At 34.3% G+C, this 24,027-nt stretch overlaps 2 protein-coding genes across 2 annotated transcripts; one reads left to right on the top strand and one right to left on the bottom strand.

The window, feature by feature from the left end:
• Window positions 1-1,010: 1,010 nt before the first annotated feature.
• LOC122608988 lies at window positions 1,011-2,534 on the bottom strand. The gene has a single exon (XM_043782053.1). It carries the CDS (start codon window positions 2,532-2,534, stop codon window positions 1,011-1,013), a length of 1,524 nt encoding a protein of 507 aa, XP_043637988.1.
• A 16,864-nt stretch (window positions 2,535-19,398) lies between these two features.
• Window positions 19,399-23,638, top strand: LOC122608987 (receptor-like protein kinase ANXUR1). Its single transcript, XM_043782052.1, has 4 exons — window positions 19,399-19,722; window positions 22,258-22,390; window positions 22,512-23,164; window positions 23,573-23,638. The coding sequence occupies exons 1-4, from the start codon at window positions 19,399-19,401 to the stop codon at window positions 23,636-23,638; spliced, it is 1,176 nt and encodes a 391-aa protein (XP_043637987.1).
• Window positions 23,639-24,027: the final 389 nt, after the last annotated feature.

Raw genomic sequence — 24,027 nt, 5'->3', positions numbered from 1 at the left:
GTTATAACACAAAAGTCTAAAACTACAAACGATGGTGATACATGTAGAAGATTTGGTGGTTTTTTGGGGGGAAGATCGACCGAAGTAAAATGGGGGAAAAATCAGTAGTGGGGTTGTGTTGGTAGGGTAAAAGCACATAACCTTGCATTAGTTTAATTAACCTTTTTAATTAAGAAAAGTTCAGAAAAATCCTAGATCAAACTTTTTAAAACTAAAATAGTTTCGCACCTAAAAAAAGGAGGGGATTCAAAATTTTTGGTTAAATCGTAAATGGCTATTCAAATATTTCAATTTAAGCTTTGTCACTCTTTATAATTAAGTTGTTTTTTATTGTATTATTATTAGTTTCTATTAACATTAGAACTGCTTTTAATATTAATAATAAATATGAAAATTCTAATTTCAATGAAATCAATACAATGATATATCACAACTAGCTAATTAACTCGGGTTTAACCCGGGCATATCAATCAAAGTTTTATAAAATCGCATCTTCGTCACCGAAGTTGCGATAGTATAAGAGCACTTGTCTCCTCAAAATAGTACTATATCTTATAAGTTATAATTAGTTTATTAACTCGCATAATATGTGAATAATTAAAAATATGTTATGATAAAGTTATTTAGACAATGAAACTTATAAGACAATGAGTTATTTTCTAAAAGAATTAAAAAATATATATCTCTAAAATTTTTTTATAAAATAACAAAAACAAAAATGCAATAAATTTTAAGAATAAGAGTGTTTATGACATCATAAGTAAATTAAAAAAAATAAACTTAATGTGACAAATAAGCAATATTTATGGAATGATGATGTCACAACAATCCTCTTTTATTTAATATAAAGATTAAAAAACGATAAATTATGTATTTAGTCTCTTGAAGATAACGTCGTCCTTTTAGCTGCGCTTTCCTACAAGCAAATTACAAATATAACTTTAAAAATTATAGATATAAAAATATATAAGTTATAAATTACCAAACGAGTTATATTATAGATCAAACCTTCATGTAACATGGGTTGTGTCAACCCATAATCCTTCATTATGGTCTGATCGTAGATATGTGGTGTCACCATTTATTGGACTGGTAGTGCCAATAGAAAATGGTGGTAGCTCATCAAATTGGTCATATTCTTTTTCATCAACGACATCATCAACGCCAAGTATACGTCGTTTTCCATGCATGACGATGTGCCATCTTGGCTTGCTCTGGTCTTGAATAAAAAACACCTGTTTGGCTTGATTTGCAAGAATGAAGGGTTCAGATGCATAACCATTCGTTTCAAGATCAACAAGGGTGAAACCATATTTGTCAACTTTAACACCTGAGCTATTATTCACCCACTTACACTTGAACAATGGTATAGTAAACAAACCATAGTTCAACTCCCAGATTTCTTGTATCACACCACAATAGGCATTTTTGGCAATAGTTGCTCTTGTTTCATGGTTCATCCTTTGGTATTCAACCGTAGAGGCTATTAATGTAACTCCACTATTTTGCACCGTACTCTTTTCATCTTGTTGTTTGGTGTAAAATGTATAACCGTTGATGTCGTATCCTTGATATGTTATGACTTTAGAATTTGGGCCCTCCCCCAACTTTTGCACCGTTTCATCAATATTTGGTTGACCAAAATTTGTCGTTACCTTGTTTTTCAACCAAGTAACAAACTGTTCATTATGTTTCCTTGCATACCATAGATCAGCCCTACCAATGTTCTCGACGCGTAATGTAGCCATGTGCTCCTCAATGTATGGAGAAATACATGTCATATGTTGGAGGACTGCAAAATGTGCAAGCTCAAAAAGTTTATAGTCCGGGTTGAAAGATTTTGATCCAATTGTACCAACCCCACTAAGTCTGCCTGAGTGACGAGATTGAGAAACGCCAATACTTTTGATACCATCCAAATAGCCTGTACAAAATTCAGTGGCCTCCTCAGCAACATATCCCTCAACAATACTGCCCTCGGGTCGAGATCTATTCCTTACATACCCTTTTAAGACACCCATATACCTTTCAAAAGGGTACATGTAACGTAGATATACAGGACCACAAGCCTTAATTTCTCCTACAATATGAGATACTAGATGAACCATTACATCAAAGTAGGACGGTGGGAAATACATCTCTAGTTGGCAGAGGGTCAGAATAATATCGCTTTGCAATGAATCCAAGAATTCAGGATCAAGCACTTTCGAGTGGATCGTGTTAAAAAATGAGCAAAGTTGTGTGATTGTATGTCGGATATGCTCTGGCAACAACCCACGAAGTGCGATTGGAATCATATGTGTCATTAAAACATGACAATCATGTGATTTCATTCCCTGCAACTTACAGTCTTTCATTGACACCAAACTCTTAATGTTCGCTGAATTACTAGATGGAACCTTAATATCACGCAAACATTTACAGGATTGTGTTCTTTCATCTTTCGACATTGTATAACATGCTGGTGGTAGATATGTGCGCCTCCTGTCCTTCTCAACTGGGGCAAGCTCTAAGCGGATCCCCCATGAAACCATGTCTTTTCAAGCGTTAACCCCATCTTTAGTTTTCCCGGGAATGTTCAGCAGTAACTCTATCAAGCTCTCGCATACATTTTTTTCGATATACATTACATCAAGGCAATGTCTAACTTCTAAATCCTTCCAATAAGGTAAATAAAAAAAAATTGACCTTTTTTTCCACATTCCTTGAATAAGAGGAGTTGTTTTTCCAAACACATTGTTTATATTGCTAACCCGGGCAAGTACATAATCTCCATCAAGTCTTTTCCTTACGGTTCCCATCTCAGTTTCCCCGTCAAACTCCAAAGACATATTACGATACGGATGATCCATGGGAAGTGATCTTCGATATCCCATGAACACGGTTTTTTTGCAATTTTCTAACCGCCTTGAATGTGTCTCATCTTCACAAACAGGACATGCATAATTACCCTTCGTGTTGTACCCTGACAAATTACCGTAGGCTGGGAAATCATTTATCGTGCAATAAATCATGGATCGCAACCGAAAATTCTCATTCTTATATGCATCGTACACTTCTATACCCGGACCCCACAAATCTTTCATGTCATCAATCAAAGGAGCGAAATTAATGTCGATGTTATTACCAGGTTGTTTCGGACCAGAAATTAACAACGACATCATGATGTATTTACGTTTCATGCATAACCACGGTGGGAGATTGTAGATGCACAAAAGAACCGGACAAGTGCTGTGACGGCTACTCATGTTTCCAAATGGGTTAATTCCATCCGAAATAAGTCCAAATCGGATATTTCTGATCTCATTACCAAAATCTGGAAACTTATTGTTAATATTTCTCCATTGAGGCGAGTCTGTGACATGTCTTATTTTTCCATCTTTCTTACGTTCATCAAAATGCCAACGCATTAACCTTGCTTCTTACTTGCTCGCAAATAATTGTTGAAGTCTTGGTATGATAGGAAAGTACCATAGTACTTTAGCAGGGGGTCCATTCTTTTTCACATCATCAAAAGGTTCATCAGGCTCCTTTTTATATCTTGATGTACCACAAGTAACACATGCATGTAGATCTTCATACTCATTTCTATACAACATGCAATCATTGGGTCATGCAACTATTCTTTGATACCCTAATCCCATTGGACAAATTAGTTTTTTCGCTTCATATATAGAAATGGGTAACGTATTAGCCTCGGGAAGAATTTTTTTCAAAAATTTTAAAAGGCTTGTAAAGCTTTTGTCACTCCAACCATTGCTTGCTTTTAAGTTAAATAACTCCAAAACAGCGGAAAGTTTTGAGTACTTAGAACCATCATACAAATCATTTTTTGCCTCAACAAACAACTCTTGTAATTTTTCTTGATAAGAATCCTTTTTAAGTTTTGAGGGTTACAATTCATGTTTGAATCATTGTTTTCATTGGCAAAAGATTCGGACATTGATGTGCTACTACCTACAGCGAGTGATTCCCCATGCTCAGACCAAATATTATACTTACGAACAAACCCATTATCCAACAAATGAAACTCAATGTCGTTGATATTCTTATGTCGCACAAAGTTTTTACATTTGGAACAAGGACAAAAAATGTCTTTCGCTCCATTAGCTACTCGATGAGCTTCGGCAGCTAAAAGAAAACTTCAGACGCCTTGTAAAAATTCCCCAAAATTAACATCTTTTTGGTACATCCATTGTCGATCCATCTGAAATATCAAAAGAATATAACAAAACTCCAAATTTAATATAAGATTAATTAGATAATTTTCATATTAGTTAATCAATCATGATTTTAAAATTAAATTAATCAATCATAATTTTTTAATAACATAAATAATTATTAATATAAATATTTTGTTTGTTAGATACCAAATATAATCAAACTTATCTACTTATCATTATATTAATCGATTGTTATTATTATTATATATATATATTAAAATAAATTATGAAGTATATTTAAAATAGTATAATTAAACGTCAGATATCGTTTTGGTTTCACCAATATTATCCTTACCATATTATTTAAACTATATATAAGATGATTTCTAAATTAAAAGATTTAAATAATAAAATAACAATAATATCCATCTAAAAGATTATAAAAAGGATAAGAATTGTAATTCTTTCAATTGGTTCTGGAGTATACTACAAGGATCCCAAGATTGAATAATCAATTTTAAGTTTTTATTACAGCTTCTAAAGTAAATTTAATTTTTGTAAAGCAATAAGCAGGTAACTTAGTTCTTTAACTACTATCATATTTTTTGGTGTACAGGACAAATTTAAAGCAATAAGCATGAGTAATAACGTGTACACGACAAATTTTTAGTTCATACACTAACAAACATACTTTAAGAGGACGTAATATAGCTTTATTAGTTGTATATAGATTCAATTGGAATTAGAATTAAACTCTAACTACTATCATATAAATACAAAACATATTTTAATCTAATTTAATTGATCGTTGTCTTATTAATAAAATTGTCTCTTCTCCTTCTTCAATTCTTCAACTCTTATTCCTTATATTACTTACAATAAATTATTAACATGAAGACTTCAAAATTTGAGTTTGAGATCCTAAATCACAAGGCTATTTAACGTCATCCGCTATTTATACAAGTTCCGAATTTCATGTGATTCTAAAAATTTACAGTATTTCTAAAACTGTAACTAAACATATATTAATAAACTTAAAGAATGTTTAGTGATGTAAGGCTAAAAATTGATGGCGTAAATATATATGATATAATAAGTAAGTATAAATAATAAAAAGCGTTGTAAAAGTTATTACCTTGCTGTGAATGATGGAAAAGCTAGAACTTCAATTAGTTATCTACATAAACATCAAAAGTATTATATTGAATAAGTAAATATAAAGATTTTATTCTATTAATAAGAAGGAGTAATTTTTTTTTTTCTTTTTCACCTTTAATGGAGCTTTGAATGGTTCTAAGTCGGATGAATTTTTTACTAAAGTTTTGAAAGGTTTTAAAATTTATAAGTATGAATTTTGGCTGTTTAGAGAATTAAGTATTTGAGATAAATAAGAATTGAGTATTCGAGATAAAGACTATGTTCTATATATCTTATAATAATACGAGTAATATATTTAAAAATTAGTGTCATAAATCTTGTTGAAAGTTAATTTGAGGTTTCATGATGTATATTGGACTCTCCATTATTTTAGTGTTTTTTTTTCCTTTTGGTTAATAATTTGATGCTAGAATAATAAAAGCTTGATTTCACTATCTTTATCACAAATAACTAAAGGCCAAAATGAACATTTTAATGTTAATAAAGAAAAAAAAAAGCTGATAGAAGTTGTTCAGTACGCAGACTTCTCGATTTACATTACGTCTTTGAAATATACAAATTTATAGTTTTGGAACGGTTTACTTAAAAAGCGTTTCAAAGTATATCTTTTAGGAACTCTAAACCCAAAACATTGGAACGTTTTATATAAAAACCGTTATAAAACTCAAAGTTTGGAACGGTTTCGGAACGTTTTCTTAACAAACCGTTACTAAAACAATTTTTATTAACGTTGGAACGGATTTTTACAATAACCATTCCAGATATGTGTTCCAAAAAATCACTTTTGTAGTAGTGAGATAAGGACGGTAAATTCAAGTCTACTGAGGCTTGGGTACCGTTCAGCAACTAGGTGCTTACCTTTCGTACGTAGAACACAGTCAAGGAAGATCATGTTATATTGGTTATCGGTGACTAAGTTCTTGGCACATTTTCATTAGATAACATAGTGGGTTATCGTATTTATTTATTAGTTTTCATCTTTGTAAATCATAGTGCAAGTCTCATGAATGTTGATTTATAAGTTAAAGATAAAGGAACAACTTTGAGAAAAATGAGTGTATGTAAAGTATTACTTTATTATATGCTTGTTAATAAATCATTTGTGATAACATGATTATTAAACTAATGATTGATGTTATCCAATGATGAATATGCAATGATGAGTTACATACGATGTTTACACCAAGGCCTTTGACTGATCACGTTTTGAGTTTCTAGTCCAGTTAACTGGAATGAGAAACCCTTAGTTTTTATCTGTCAAGAACCAGATTATTCAGAAAATGCAACACAACAATAGAATAATGGTTTAAGGGGGAGTCGTTACTACAAGAGAAATGACTATTCAATATGGCATTTAAGTTTACTCATTTGCTATATCCGATCTCTTAAGTAGTAATTGCTTCTTCTAGAACCTATCGCATGTATCTGACTAAGCATGTTTATTCAAAGGTTGATTAGAGTACCTTTACTCATAAAGACTACTGTGATTGACTTTGAAATTTCTTACTCAGTAGGGTATATTGCATATGCCGGACTAAGCATAATTATTTTAAGATTGATTAGAGTAATTTTGATTCTAAAGTTACTGTGATTGATTTTCTAAGTCTTATGCTCCGTAAGGCATATCGCAAGGATAGTATTAAGCATGACTATTACAAGATTGGTTGGAGTGACTTTGATCCAAAAGTCCCTGTGATTGATTTTGTAACTTTAAGGTATTGCACGAGGGACAATAATTAGAGTACCTGATTGTGTTCTTGGTGAACACAAGTAAAAATGTGTATTGTGACAAGGAAGAAGTGTAAAGTTAAAGGTATGAATTTGAGTGTGTTTAGTACACCACAAATTAGGTCTTGTTTTGAAATTGCACGGAAAGTTAAGTTTGGATACTTAAGGTTTCGGTCAAAATGGGTCAAACGGAATCATTTAATTGATGTATTTGACAGTTATTTTGATTTGCAACTTATTATGAATAATTTAATTGAATATGCTTATTGTATAAAATAACTCGATAATTGTTTAGATTCTAATCTTAAATGTGAGAATCTATTGTATATTATCAGTTAAATCTGTTTAAGTGTTTTCAGAATTCAGTTATTTTTTTTTTTGAGGCTAATGCATGTGTTGCATAGATCTCATGAGTTTGCTGATGTGGTTGCAGTTTTATTTATCTTATCCGGATGTGTGTCAACCGACAAGATAAAAGATCTCCAAAGTATATGAAAATTGAGTCTATCCAGTCCGGAATGGAGAAACCTCAAGCTTAAAATGGAAGCAGAGTATACTTACACATCAACAACTCAACTAAATTTAAACGAAGACAAAAATGATGACGGAGAAATTATCTGAGGGTGATTAATTTTGTATCACTTGTTTTTGTTGTATTTGAATTTATGTTACAGCGTTGTGTGTCTCCAATGGCTGTCATTGTCAACACTTAAAGATGGTGCATTAAATTTCATTAATTATTGACAAAGTGTGTCATAATTTAATGTTTTTACTTTGCAAGATGTTTAAGTAGCGACAATTCTGAAAAATTTCTTTATTGAGAAAAATATGGTAATGTTAATATGAAAAAGTGATATTACTTTAGTCATGTTCTCTAAAGAATTCTTTTCGTTAATCACGGGTTCGATAAAATTCTTTGTGAATTTTAAATGTGTTAATTTAGTTTGTGAAAGTTGACTTTTTGTAAGTCAAGGTTCCTTCAATCGAAGAATGATAGGTCATGTTTAATATGCAAAGCATACCAAGTGGACTCATATGTATGTTTTTAGCAAAATGGGCTATTAATACATATTGTAGTCAAATGGGATCATACCAAGTGAACTCATATGCATGTTCTAAGCAAAACGGGCTAATAATGCATATTGTAGTAAAGTGAGACTATACCAAGTGGACTCATATGCATGTTTTAAGCAAAACGGGCTAATAATGCATATTGTAGTCAAGTGGGATTAACTTTGTGTATTTTACACTAGTTTGATTTGCCTGTTTGTGTCAAGTGGGATTCTATATGCGCATTTCATTTAGTTGGGCCTATATGCGTGTTTGACCAAGTGGGCTGATATGTGTGTTTGAAAAAGTGGGCCGATATGCGTGTTTAGCCAAGTGGGTCGGATATGCGCGTTTTAGTGGACTAGGGTTTGCGTGTTTGTTTGGATATAAAAGGAAATAAACACACATTTTGTGTTTTATCTGAAAATACATTTGCGTGTTCCTCCACATACTCCTTTTGCGCGTTCTCTGTCAAATACTATTCACGTCTTCCTCGATTTACTACACTTGATTGTTACGTGTTTTTGTGTTTCAAAACACCTTCATTAACACTTCTCGAACAAAGGTATATGATTAACAAGATTTCTAAGTCCAAATTTCGAGTTCAGATGTCAAGATTTAGGGTTTTAATTTTCGGTCATAAAATCACTAAAAAGGACTAGATTCACGAAAAGGACAAAGAAATGGAATGTTAAAACTTGTAAATCGGGCATTTAGGAAACTTTTGGTGCCATTTTTATGAGTTTTGAGGTTCAAAACACTGGATTGAATTTTGGAGAAGATGAACAGCCATATGCGGCGCGTTCTTTTGAGCCCAGATCTTCAAAAATCAAAAGCATCCAGTTTTTGCGTGTTTGTGATGACGTCATCATAAAAAAACACGCATTTGACTTGTCAACGCCCTTTGCGAGTTTTTGAGCCAAACAAACCATTATGCGTATTTTGTCACCATATGTGGGTTTTAGGGCATATACGTGTTTCATGACTTAGAAAATTTTTTGAAACTAAAATTTTTGAAAAGTAAAATATGAAACACCACTCGCATTGACTAGTCAAACCCGACACCATATGTGTGTATTGTCACCGTATGTGTGTGTATAAGGAAATTGTCGATTTTAGGACTTACGAAATTTTCAAATCAGGAAAATTTTAATTGGTCAAATTAGAAAGGACATGTACCTTATGTTGTCGTTTATTAAAACTTAAACATGTTTAAAAGGATTTTGAGAAAAATGGTCTCACTTCTTATTAAAAACTATAAAAGTTTTAATTTCGACTTGTTGTTTTGATAAACTATAAAATACTTTAGTGGAATATGTAAACAAATGGTTTCTATTTCACAGAGAATAAAAATAGTTTTATCATTCAACTTGTATGTCAATGATTAAAGTTGATAACCTTTTCGGAGCCGATGAAACTAAAGAGTTTTAAGGGCTTAGAAATTGATTAAGAACTTTAAGATTTGATGATGTTTGTCAATAATCAAAAATGATAATATTTTCAGAGCCGATGAAACTAAATAGTTTTAGGGGCTTAAAAAATAATTAAGAATTTTAACTTTGACATTGATTGTCGATAATTAAGGTGGATAACATTCTCAGAGCCGATAGAACCAAGAGTTCTAGGGGATTAAAAAATGTTTAAGAGCCTTAAAGATTGACATTATAGGTCGATAGTTAAAGTTGATAACATCTCTGGAGCCGATGAAACAAAGAGGTTTCAAGGGCTTAGGAAAAGATTAAGAGCTTTAAAGTTCGACTGTAAATCACTGGTTAAGTTTTGGGGATTGAGGTTTCTGGTTGTGCGTGTTCATGATGAACTTTGTGTGTTCTCATCTCCCAGATACATCCTAATCAAACTTTCCAGTCCTTGCATGTTGTGATAATGTTATCACAATGATCATGCAAGAAGAGATGTTGATCTCATATGACACTGTCTTCTGAGGTCTGCTGAGCTGCATCACAAGATCAGAAATCTTGAATCTCAGGGGGAGAAGTCTGATGTAAGGATGATACTCTCAAACATCGTCGAAGATATGATGAGGATGAAGATCCAAGCAGTTCCAGACACCAGGAAGAGATTCAGATATTTACGGCATCTGATGTTTATACAGCTCAGGGGGAGCAAAGTCAACAGGGGCAATCGACTATTGCTCCTTCATCTAATCAACCAACTGAAGGAGAAGTGGATGGTTTCCAGAAACAACCGACTAGAGGAGTAGGAGTCGGTACTCAGGTTAGACCAACTGCTGAGGAAGAAGTTGGGAGTGAACTACTGGACGACATTGTTGCATACTTCAACTTTGATGAGTACGGGAGTATGTTTGAAGATCCGATAGACCCTTCAGCTAAAGGCAAGTGTGCTTATGTTAATGCATTACTTGACCTACTTGATCCAAAGGAGAAGGGATCAGACGAGCTGTCTTTACAAACAACCATTGCAAAAGGAAGGGTTTAGGTAGACAATCAATCAGGGTTAAACTCAAAACAAGAGTCTTGAACTTCTAATTTGATTGAAAGGATGAGCGGGAGTCCAGCTAGTGTAACACCTGAAGTTTCTAAAGAGGTTTTTTGGCCACCACATAGGATGACAAACGAAAGACTTGAAGGCCATACTAGATGCTGATGTCAAGGGGGAGACTGTTAGTGCATGATTCTAAGTGACATGAGCATTCTAGATTTGTGAAGTATATTTGTGTATAAGTTCAAGTCTTGTAATTATCTTGTAATTACCGTTTTTCTTAATATTACCCTGGTATATTTTGTTGAGCCAATTGGGATCCTACTTATGTTTATATGTTTGTTTATTATTTGTATTTTGCAGGTTTTAGACAACATGTAAAGAGTCTTTAAGTTAATATTGTTTCTGCGTTTTAACAGCAGTCGAGATATTAACTTAATATACTTCCAGAGGGAAGTTAAGATAATTGTGTTTCTGCGTATTTACAACAGTATAAACATTATCTTATATACACACTTCCAATAGGTAATATAGACGACGTTGTTTCTGCGTATTTACAGCAGTGACATGTTGTCGAAGGCTAGTGACATGTTGTCGAAGGCTAATGCTAGTTCTGTGTATATTTACAGCAGTTAAAGCATTAGTTGAGTTAATGTCGGTTCTGCGTCTTGACAATAGTAAAGACATTAACTCAGAGTACAATGTCGGTTCTGCGTCTTGATAGCGGTAAAGACATTTACTTACTTTATCCTAAGTTTTATTTGAGGGTTCTTAGGAACAAGCAAAAGATTTGGTTGTTCAAAGTAAGAACACTCAAATGGTCCTTTGAGAGTTTCTAAGAAACAAGCAAAAGTATGCTTGTTCTCAAGAACTCTCAAATGGCTTGAGAGTTTCTGTGGAAACAAGCAAAAGTATGCAATGACCATAGAAACACGCAAAAAGGCCAAAACCTTAATGGGCCTTGGGCTTGGAAACACGCATGGGCCTGCGTGTTTCAGAGCACGCAAATGGCCATTTGCGTGTTCCTAGCCTTTGCATATAAATAGAGGGTGTGTGTATGCGTGTTCTAACAAGAGTGTAGAGAGAGAAACGAGCAAATCCTAGAGAGAGAAACTTAAGAACACGCATAAGCTTTTCTTGTGGGTGATACTCGTCTCGTGCACGAACCGAAAACACACACCCGGCCCCCCAAACGGCTCGTAGACTGCAGATTACCACGTGTTTGGTAAGGTGCATCCGGAGAGCCGTTCCTCGAGTGTTTATCATCACGTAAAAGATATATATATATAGTGATATATATATCATCTAAAGGTTCATATATAAACCGTGGGTTATCTCGAGGAATTTCCGCACCTTGACATATCCTTAAGTCGATCTCTGGTTAGATAAGAGTACAAGACCCGAGGGACTTACACCTAAAATAATTATGCAAACAGCAAACCCCATAAAAACTATTAAAGCGATCGGTTACCAGATTATCAAAAAGCATACCACTTTACAAGCAACAAAAATCTACATATTTTCCATTAAACCTTAAAATACTTAATTTAACAAAGATTGGTGTGCAGCGTTTGGACGGTGGCATACGGCAGCGAGGGAGGGTCGGCAGTACAAAAGATTTGATGGCGGTGCAGAAGGTAGGTGGCGAGTGGCGGTAGCTTGCGGCATGAAGGAACAATAGCATGTGGCATCCAACGATAGCTCGAGAAGAAGGGAAGCGGTGGTTGGAAAGAGAGAGAAGGGAGCTGCTTTGCAAATAGGTGTAGGTTGGCAGATATGGAGCTTTAGGGTTAAAGTTTACATAAATATTTAAAAAATTAACTAATTGGACGGTAAATGTCTAAACTACCAATAAAATTATAATATATTATTTAAAATCCTTATGCCACATGTCATTTTTATATGATGTCTTATTTGTTTTATGTTAATAGTTGTCTTACTTTACCTTCAGCCTATGTACTTGTTGTATTTCTAGAATTTGTACTTGGAACTCTACTACCTTGCTTGTTGATCCTTATTAATAATATAAATTAGCATGATGAACCAAATTGTTGTTGCTAATGGTGTCCACATTCCTATACACGATTCCAAATCACCTTCAACCCACCATTCCTACCTCTTTTTCTTAGAAATATTTTACATGTCACTCATTTAATTAAAAATCTTAATTCTTACCACTAATAACTCTATTTTCATTGAACTTGATCCCTATAGTTTTCTTGTGAGGGACCACCCGAAGCGAAGTTCTATCCTTCGATGTGATAACACCTCAGAGCTATACCCTCTTTCATTGCCAAATGTACGTGTCACGAGTCCTTTTGATTTTGTTGCAATGTCCCTATACCTCTCGCATCATTGTTTGGGTCATCTCAGATTGTCTACCAAAATACAAACAATGTAATTTTTTTTTGTATCTTGATAAACACCTATGTCACTCTTGTGTATTTAGCAAACATATTAGGCTTCCGTTTTCTAATTTTGTTTCTTCTACTTACTTCCATTTGATATTCATAGTGACCAATGGACCTCTCTTGTTCGTAGCTTGGAGGGTATTGATATTAAATATGTGTTGTTTATTGTTAACTTTATTGAACATTTGTTGACATTTCGTATCACCAATAAATCACACATTTTCTCTATCTTTGCATCTTATCATAAATATATATTCAAACATAGTTTGAAAGAAACATATTTTCAATTCAATGTGACAATAGTGCCAAATATAAATATATCACTTTGTAGTACACATGGCATGACTTTCCTTCTCATGCCCTCAGAACGTCTTAACATGTCTTAACAGGTCCTAACAGGTCCGGATCTGTTAAGACACGAATTTTAACAGGTCTTAACAGGTCCGGACCTGTTAAGACACGAAACCTGTTAAGGTCAAACATGAAACCTGTTAAGAACAGGTCATGTCGTGTTAACAGGTTCCGTGTCAATATTGTCAGCCTTAATCCTCACTCCTACTTAAATTGATAAAATAGAATGTAACCTTTTCTCTTGAAGATCTCGCCGGAAAACATCCCCGGAAAAAGTATCCCCCAACAAAAACTAACAAATCAGATGACAAAAACCATGGGTAGATGCACAATTGCACCATGAACAAAACCTACTGATCTATAGATTGAATAGATGAAAGAAAATTACGGATCTGGAGAAAGAAGGTGTGAGATTTGTTCCAAGTCATTAGTTATAGGTGAGTCACCAATGCCACATAAGCATTTTAACCTGCTCACCTGGTAACTTACATTACATAGATAAATTTTGTAAGTTAATTACATTGCATAGATATTTTACGAGATCTTTACATAACGTAATGAAACGACACGGCTCGATTAATAGAAAAATACGGATTTTAAAATTTTTTTTTTTACTTCAGATCTCGCCGAGGGGCATTATTGTCCTCGTCGAGATCCAAAGTCCGTGCTGAACCAAAACAACTGAACTCACCGAGGGGCAATATTGCCCTCGTCGAGATCACTGTAAAACCGGAATAAAACATCACTTTAAAACTTCCATTGCATTACAAAATCATACCAATTGACCTCCACACGTCAAATCAATTTGCCAAACATTCAAAATGGACAAGTAATACACAACACAACTTTCAAAAGCTTTCAATTCATCAAATGTACGTTTCATAACGAAACCAGTCATTTACCCATTTTGCCAAACAACCCAAACCTTCACTTTGACACTAAATTTACCATGACCATGATACATATTTGAAAGTACACAAATTACACATATTTATCAAGTTCCAAAATACCAAATTTTGTACCAAAAGTCATTAAGAGGTGGGATGAACTAGGTCTTTAACAAAATACCATTCCTCCAAGAATGGTAATACCTTCAGATTTTCAAAAGCAAGTTCTAAGACTTCAACTTCAATCCACAAGTACTTAGTTCCTTCTTCCGAAACCTCCTATAAAAAGGTAAACATCTAAAACGTAAGTGAATGCTTAGTGAATACATTCATATACAATTACACACATAATGAAATCAATACATGAAAACCATAACATAGGTATAATACATGTAATAACCCCACTTCTAAACTAAAGATGGGGTATCACTATTTAACTTAAATTAATAATAAACTTCTATAACAGAGCATTCTGTACACATATCCTCAAAATATCAATACAAAGTTTCATATGCTAATGTAGTCATCAACCTCAAGATCTCTCGAATCTTCTATATATGACATCTCTCAAGTCTTAACTTCAGATTTAGTTATGTGAAAGCCATCTAGAAATCTTTTATCCTTTTTATCTTAGTAAACCTGCCGTAGGGAAAGAAAAAAACTGCGACTGAACAAATTGTTCAGTGCGCGGATGTTGATAACAATAAATAGTAATAATGATATAATGAAATAAGAAGATTAATCAAATCATTTTAATACCAAAAGTCTCCATCAAGTACCACCCTTAAGACCAGAGTAAAAAATTTATCAAGCTAAAGCAAAGAAAAGGTTTTGGGTTGTTTTATACCGAGTATCCCTACATATATATCAATATCCAATGTGCACACTCCCGGTGCCACATAATAATATCAGAATGAAAGTTAATACACCATATGCGCGCCTTTGAGTGTACCAATCCGGAAGGTATGTATGGCACTACATCACACATCCATACAATAATCATATCATATCATAACATAGTCTATGATGCATCCATACGCCTCCGCAATAAATCATAAAGGCTCTCCCACGAGCATAATCATACATTACATATCATATAACAAAGGTGGAGACGCCGTGGACTAATCACATCGCCACGGATAGTTTCATGCCATTGGTCGCCACAATGACATGCCTGTGGTACCTCCACAAGTAGTTAACTCGGTATTCCTAAGTCCTATCTACAATTAAAGGATTCCAAAAATTTCACAAGTTTCACAAAAATCAAACCTTACTCTGTAAGTATTTCAATATCCACATGTCCAAGTTTCTCAAATTACATTTCAACAAAATCTTTATCAAATCAAGGTTTCCTAATTTATCAAATTCAAAACAACATTTTAGCTCAAGTAAAAGAGAATGAAATAATGAAGTCGCGAAGTATTTGAAGAATAACAAAGATATATCCAAAAATAATTTAAGAGTAACGCTGAAAGAAGAAGTACAGACATCCGTACCTAGACAAGTATCTAAAGCTAGCAACATCCAAAAGATCCACCACGATTCTCAACACATCTACATCAAACAGTTTCATTTAGAACCTTGCTATACCGTCACACTTTAGTTCCTAGTACCCCGAATCCCATTTTCTAATATAGTCACCTATTCCATTTTAGTTAGTGAGCCAAGTGAGCCAAATTAAAAGTGGTAACTATTTTACTACTGGTGTACCAGAACATAAGCTCCAACATATAAAGTGACCACGATATATAAAAATATTCCAGCTAGCAAGTCAATGTTGTTCAGTTCCTATAACTGATGTTGCTGTTCCAAAATATGCCAGCTCGTTTTTATGTACAGCAAGTAATTCATAAGTTAATTTAGATTGTTTGAAACTCTTGCGATTAGTTACAGGGGTTTGCTATAAACTGATGCTTTAAAGAAAACGATATGTGGGCCTCTCTTGGTTACCACTATAGAAACTACTCAAACAACGACCTTGCGACATTTATAAAAGTTCATAGTTAAAGTGTACAAAAATCAGTAAGTTACTTATATATACGACCCAAAACTCATTAAAAACAGTCTTATTTTTAGTTAAAAACTAAGTTACAAGCTAGTTAAAAGGTAGATTCACAGTCAGTCTCACATATATATATATATATCGGTTCTCTAACATAGGTATAATGATTCTGGACTGTCTTATAAAAACTGTTTTCGACAAGACTATGAAAACATGATGGTATTTAGAGATTCATACTATATGAAATAAGACCAGCACCTATACATTCTATCTTTATTAAAACCATGACCTACCTGTAAGAGCTAATATTTATAACCCGACATTTTCTTAGACTATTATATGTATATATCAGCAGAATAAGGTCGTCAAAACAGCAAGTATACTTTATTACTCAATCAAACTATACACGTAAGTGTTGCTCCATCAGTAACTAGTCATTGACTCCTATAAGGCTGCTGGTGTAAACTATAAGTATGTAAGTAAATAAATATCACTAGTTCTGTATCATTTACAAATCATAGTTCATATTTCATGTACCACGTTATAACAGGAAGCCTAACATTATTATATGTATTACTATCAGATAAACCTTCCTTAACTATAGCTAAATATATATATCGCAAGATTACTAGATTAGTATACTCGGCTTGTCAACTACTCTGATTATAACAGGAAGGAAGTGATCTGATGCTTCTGAAACTCGAAACTATGATTTGTAACTAAAACTAAGATTATTAAGAATACAAGATTAATAGACCAGGATGATATACCTCCAATGGTTATATCGAAACCCAGCAAGGCGACACCCTCCTTTTTAACTCTTAAAATCACTGGTTAAACCTACTTGCTGTAGTCTGCCTTCTCCCCTAACCTTGATTTAGATTGGAACAATCGAAAGAAGGTCACCAGGTAGCAAACATTACTAAAAGTGGTTCAGGAATTTTACCTCACACGTAAGAAAAATAGTTACAGGCTCCTACTAAACACCTCCTTCAACAGCCGATCATTCCTTTCTCTCTGGAGCTGTGATTTTTTTTTTTATTATTATAACCGAATGGAGATCAAGAGGCGTATTTAACCCAACTCAGCTGGTAATATGTGGAAGTTTAGTTGTTCTAAATATCTAAGTCAATCTCTTTTTCAAAAAAACTGGTTACATTTATGCTATTTTTTGTTTTTTCAGCTATTTTATAAATACTAACATTATACTAAACAAAAATCACGGGTAATTATAACATATCCCACTTAAATTGATTTCATGCCCGAAATCGATAATATGTAGTTTGTAAACTAAGTATAGTTATTATGATTACGATATTGGCTATTACTATTACAGTATCCCCTTAAAAGAATCTCGGCCTCGAGATTTAAATGGATAAAACACCAGCGAACATGATCATCATGTTTCTAATCGTGTCACCTGTTGAAGTTAAACTAAATATAGGTGTATATTATAAAGTTTAAGGGTGTATTATGTATAAGTGTTAAAGTTAGGTAGTTGAATAACCGTTTAGTGAAACGGTATGTCCATAAGGTGTGTCTATTGGGTTGTGTCGGTTCATATCTATATATATATAGACAGCCGTACAAAACAAACCTTGTAATCAAACTTGCATATTAATAATCAAAGTATATAGTGTGTGTATATTATTGTCGATTGTGTTTTGCTCGTGGATTACCAACAGTGGCATCAGAGCGGTTATTGATTCGGGAAGAAAGAAAAAAGAGACAGAAACGGTTCAGAAGATCACTGTTTTGATTCTTGTTTAAGAAACAGAAACGGTTTTGATTTGGGAAAAGGAAACTCGATTAGAAGGGCACTGTTTTACACTCGTACAAAAACAGAGTCAGAATCCGTGTTTGATTCGGGCTGTTTCTTGTTCGAATCTAAGAACACAGAAAACAGGGCATAGCAATTTGATAGAAGAAATCAGAAGTTGATCGGGCTGTTTCTGATTAAAATAACCAAGAATCATTGTATGACATAAGAAGAATAAAGCAAAAGAAAAGTCAGAAAACAGGGGACGGAAGAAGAAGACGAACAGATACGTTCTTTTCTCTTTTCCTTTTGTTCTCTTCTTTTTTTTTTATAGGATTGCAATAAAAAACACTTATTAGAAATCATATTAAAAGAAACCAATAATTTGTTTTTTTTGCAATTTCAAGAAAAGAAAGAACATTTTTTTTGGTAAAGATTTTTGACAACAATAATGAAACAACGTTCTGGTTATTATAAAAATTGAATTGTTTTGAGAGTAAAAGATAAAAAAAAAAATCAAATTGTTGTATAGTTTTTTTGTCAAGTGGATATACTTTAGAAAAACGGGATATACAAGAAAAGGGAAAACTTGATTCTTAGACAAAGATGGTTACTAAGATCAACAACGGATTAGCGGGATTGATAATCAATAGCGGGGTAACGGGTTTTGATTATCAACAACGGAAAATTGCGGGGATTGATCTAGATCAACAGCGGGGAAGCAGGTTTGATTGTCAAGAGCAGAGAAGCGGACATAGTTGTCATTAGCAAAAGGCGGAAATGACAATTATTTGCGAGGCGGATTTGATTTTCAACAACGAGGCGGGTTTGATCAAACACCAAGAAATCAAAGAAACTGGGAAAGAAAAATAAGAAAATGGCGGGTGACAGATCCAAGAAAAACAACAACGAACTTATGAAGGATAGTGGAACATCAATGGCTCTCCAATGCCTGATTCTCAATTCAACGAATTACACTATTTGGGCAGTAAAAATTAAAGTAATTTTTAATGTCCATGGATTATGGGAAGCAGTTGAACCAACCGAGGGCGCTGAAGTTGATGAAAAGTAGAACAACATGGCAATTGCAATGTTATACCAAGTAATTCCAGAAAATATGGTTTTGCAAATTGCAAGCCTTACTTCGGCGAAAGATATTTGGGAAGCATTAAAGGTTCGACACGTAGGAATTGAAAGGGTTAAGGAAGCACGCGTTCAGACAATCGAGTCAGACTTTGAATCTTTAAGGATGTGTGCAAATGAACCACTCGATGTCTATGCGGGAAAGATTAGTGAGATTGTTTCACAAGAGAGCAGTCTCGAACATACTTTGGATGAAAATAGATAAATTCGCAAACTTCTAAGTTCGGTGCCAGAAAGGTTTATTCAAATAGTGGCGGCAATTGAACAAATTGCAGATTTGGATAAAATGACGTTCCAAGAAGCGGTGGGGAGACTAAAGGCTTTCGAAGAACGTACAAAGAGGCAAATTAAGGAGGAAGACATGGCTGGCAAACTTCTATATATGAAGGAAGACGCTAAGGAGAAGGGTAAACACCATAAGTGTGAGCATTGCGGTTGTGGAAACTCAAATCAGAAAGACTTTGGACGTGGTCGAGGACGAGGCCGGTGGTCCGGGAGAAGTCAAGGCGATGGTCGAGCACAACGGGACAAGAGCAACATAAGGTGTTTCAAATGCAATGAACTTGGGTATATTAGCAATGAATGTCCAAAGTGGGAAAAGGAGCATGAGGCAAATTTGATCCAAGAGGATGACGAACCAACACTGTTGTGATGGGAAGATGGATCAAGAAAGGATGAATACCTCACTTAAACTATATTTAGTTTAAGGGGGGGTGTTGAAGTTAAACTAAATATAGGTATATATTATAAAGTTTAAGGGTGTATTATGTATAAGTGTCAAAGTTAGGTAGTTAAATAACCGTTTAATGAAACGGTATGTCGATAGGGTGTCTATTGGGTTTTGTTGGTCCATATCTATATATATAGACAGCCGTACAAAACAAACCTTGTAATCAAACTTGCATATTCATAATCAAAGTATATAGTGTGTGTATATTATTGTCGATTGTGTTTTGCTTGTGGATTACCAACAGCACCCTAAAAGTGTCAATAGTCTGTTACTTTAACCAATCCCAACTGTCCTAAGCTTCCGCGATTTCATAAGCTGTAATCTTTCTTCCCATGATACTACCATCTACCCCACTTAATATTATTTGGCTAATCCAAACTCATACTGTTAAAGTTACGACCTGATGATGCTCATCAACCACGCATTATTGCACTACAGGATGGTAATATTAGCCTCGAAGACATAGAATTGTAATAACTCCGAGTCTACTCAACTAATTCTAAGATCTGTAACTTCCTCATCCTATCTATTAATAAAAAAATGTGACATGCTAAATACCCCACTTGGAGTACAGAATCAGATGTTAAGTAGTCTCGACATTCATGCTTAACCAAGGTCGCGTTTGGTTCACAGAATTTGATGGAATCTGATGGAATTGGAATTGAATTCCATTCCTTAGTGTGTTTGGTTGGTTAAAGATGGAGGAATCACATTCCGTTGGAATGTTAACATTCTCTCATTTGATGGAATCTCCATTCCTTGGGGCTGGGGGAAGGAAACTCATTCCGTCCCTCACTTGAATCTTCAAATAATCAAAAACATTCCGTCAAATTCCATTCCTTCATATTCCAATTCCTTAAAAAGATTTCATTCCTTCCAAAAACATTCCGCAAACCAAACGCGCCCTAATACTTCAAATTCCAACGGAATGCTGATAAGTTCTCAGTATGTATTCCTAAAATTTCATACAGCTTAAACATCAGGGACTCTTCCAAATCTGATATATTAAAAGTTCTATTTGCCGACTAGATTAGTGGACACATTAGCTTAGTGCATTAAGTAATTTTTCTTTTTAATGACTTCAATAAAATGAAAAAATATCTAAGAATCAAAAGATGATGTTTTTACGTAGATATAAAAGTATTTGCGCCTTAAATTCATGACCATTTATAGGATAGTTCCATGTAAACTCTTTTGCATACTAACAGTTTAATAAAGTTTAATAATGACATTGTGTATGATAATTTCAAGGTTTCAATTGCTTTTTATCTATCAACTATAACACTGATTAAAGTCATGGACCAACTAGCACAAATTAAGAGGATGTTAGTGATAGTGGACCGAATTGAAATATGACTCAGATAGCAGCCAAAGCTAGATATTAGACTGCACAAAACTACACAAGAATTAAGTCAATTCTCTGCAGAACGTCCCTCAGCGACATGCGATTCTTACGACCGCGGCTAGATACTTGGATCACTGAAGTATAGGAGCATATCGACCTTCGGTTTGCATAACTCAATGAGGACGTTGAGTTGTGTGGAGGGGTGTAAAAGCATACATCCTAATATAACAGGGGATCCTGAATATAAGTGACATCATTGGTTTTACATAACACAATGCGTTTGGGTGTATTCGCTATGGATGAGAGGAGAACTCCACAGTTAAGCGTGCTCAAGCGGTAGCAATGCCTTATGGGTGACCCTTCTGGAAAGTTTGCCCGAGCATCCAAAAAGAAAGCCGTGAGCATGCAGACAAAACGGATAATATTGTATTGTGGTAATGCGGGGTGTTACAATACATCACCATACCACCTCAATCATGTTCACAAGTATACTACCAAGTAATATATGAAATTATATGGAAATTTAACAATCAATACATATACCAATATACCAAGGATTGCATACACTACAATATTACGCAAATACAAATCATATAACTTTACACTATATAACTCTACGCTATCAAGTGTTCGTTTCAAATATGTCATTCAACAACCAATTCACATTGCCATACCCCGTATGGTCTTCCAACTCTATGCGGAAGAGAGTTAGAGAGAGAAAGGAGATGAAGAATGAGTGGGTGGGAGGGAGGAGGTTGGAGTGTAAGAGTTGGGTCATGGATCATGACCAAGGGTTGACCCGCTTTACACCTTACTAGTTTAATAAATCGTCGTAGTAAGTCGTCTAATACCGTATTGTCCAACAAGTAGTCACGTGACCCGTTAAGCGTTTTGCCCATCATTTAATCTCAAAGGAGCTAAATCCATCATTAATTGAATTTAATAAGCATTTTTCATAGAAGTCAAAGGGTCAAAATTCATGGATGTTACACTTTCAAGCTTACGATTTTAAGAAAATAAATTAATACTATACAAACTAACATGTTAATCTATTGTCTCACGATTTACAGGAAAACAACAATGACAACTTCAGAATGTCACTATTAGACATTAAATTGGCAACACAGGACTTCAATTATGCCAATGACATCGGAGGGGGTGGTTTTGGGAGGGTGTACATAGGTGAAGTTGCAGAAAAAGATGGTAATGAACAATATACGATTGTTGCAAAGAAGTTAGATACGAAGCATGATCAAGGGGAGAAACAGAAACGAGTTACAAATTCTTTACGAGTATAAACATGAGAACATCATTGGTCTTGTAGGCTATAGCAATGAAACTGATGAAAAAGTTATTGTTTATGAACATGCACCTAAGGGAAGCCTTGATAAGTATTTGAGTGATACTAGTCTTACATGGAAAAACCGAGTTAAGATATGCATCAACTTTGCAACTGGATTGGACTTCCTTCATGGGGGTGGTAATGGAAAAGAAGTGGTGATACATAGGGACATCAAAGCAGCTAATAATTTATTGTTTGATGATTGGAAGGCAAAAGTTGGTGATTTTGGTCTTTCTGTGATAAGTACAGTCAATAAGAAATCTAAATCAGACTATATGACAGATCATGCTTGTGGTACAAAAGGATACTTGGATCCATTGTGCTCAAAATCGGGTTTCTTAACTCTAGAATCTGACATTTATTCATTTGGGGTGGTCTTGTTTGAGATCTTGTGTGGGAAAACAACGTTTGAAATCTACAAACATAAGGGACAGTTTCTACCCGGTTTTATTAAACACATCTTCAAGGAAGGAAAACAAGGTGAGGTGGTGTTTGATGCTCTAAAGGATGAGATTGTGCCTACATCATTGACTACATTTCAAAACATTTCCTACCAATGCTTAAATGATGATAGAGAAAAACGACCAACATCCAAAGAAGTTTTGGAGCAACTTAAGAAGGCATTAAAATTTCAGGTAAGTTGTATGAGTATTGTGGTGAATTGATAGGCTCAAAGCATACTCATTGTTATCTTGTTATTTGGTTGTCAAGGGGGAGGTGAGTATCTTTTCCTACACTTATAGATGTGTCGGGTCGATTACCATATGATAGTGGATTTCAGGTATGGTAATCGATTCGGCGTTCAGGCCTATGTAATGGCACATTTAGTATTTCCACTGCAAGTATGGCGTGTGAGTTTATATTTTAGCGTATATGGATCCATGTATGCTTTGTTAGCACAAAGGTGAGCATGCAAGTGATGATATGACGTACCATTGGCTACATGTGATAATCCTTTGTGTTTTTCCCTCATTCGTGTATATTGTATGCAAATATATTTGCCAAACATTCGCTTATTCTTTTAGTGCTTACTTTTTTTATAGGTTCCAGATGTGGGAACAAGTGAAAGAATTGTTGGTAGATTGAACTATAGAGAACTTTTGCTTTGAAGGTATTTGACCATTTCATGGAGAAATGGTATTTTGTTAGAAGCTTACTTAATCTCCACTCAAGCTCTTAGCTCTTGATGCATGTGTCTTTTGATGAAAATGTTGTGTATGATATATTTGAAGTCTTGTGATAACACGATTTCTAACACCGAATTCACGTCATCAATGGCGGTTTTGGTGAGTGTGTGTTCTTGGTGTTTGTGTGTGTTTTGAGAGAGAAAGTGTATGTGTGTGAAAGTAAAGTTGCTGATTGAAATTAATGTGTGTGTGTAAGGCTTCCAAAAGTTATGATTCCTAAGGTTATGAGGGGTATTTATAGGCTAACTATACAATTATGCTAATTATCATAATTAGCCCCTCAACCTTAGTAATCATACACCTATGACTTA

This window comes from Erigeron canadensis, chromosome 7 (genome assembly GCF_010389155.1).
Source record: "Erigeron canadensis isolate Cc75 chromosome 7, C_canadensis_v1, whole genome shotgun sequence".
Classification (NCBI taxonomy): domain Eukaryota; kingdom Viridiplantae; phylum Streptophyta; class Magnoliopsida; order Asterales; family Asteraceae; genus Erigeron; species Erigeron canadensis.
This window is presented reverse-complemented; position numbering and strand designations above follow the sequence as displayed.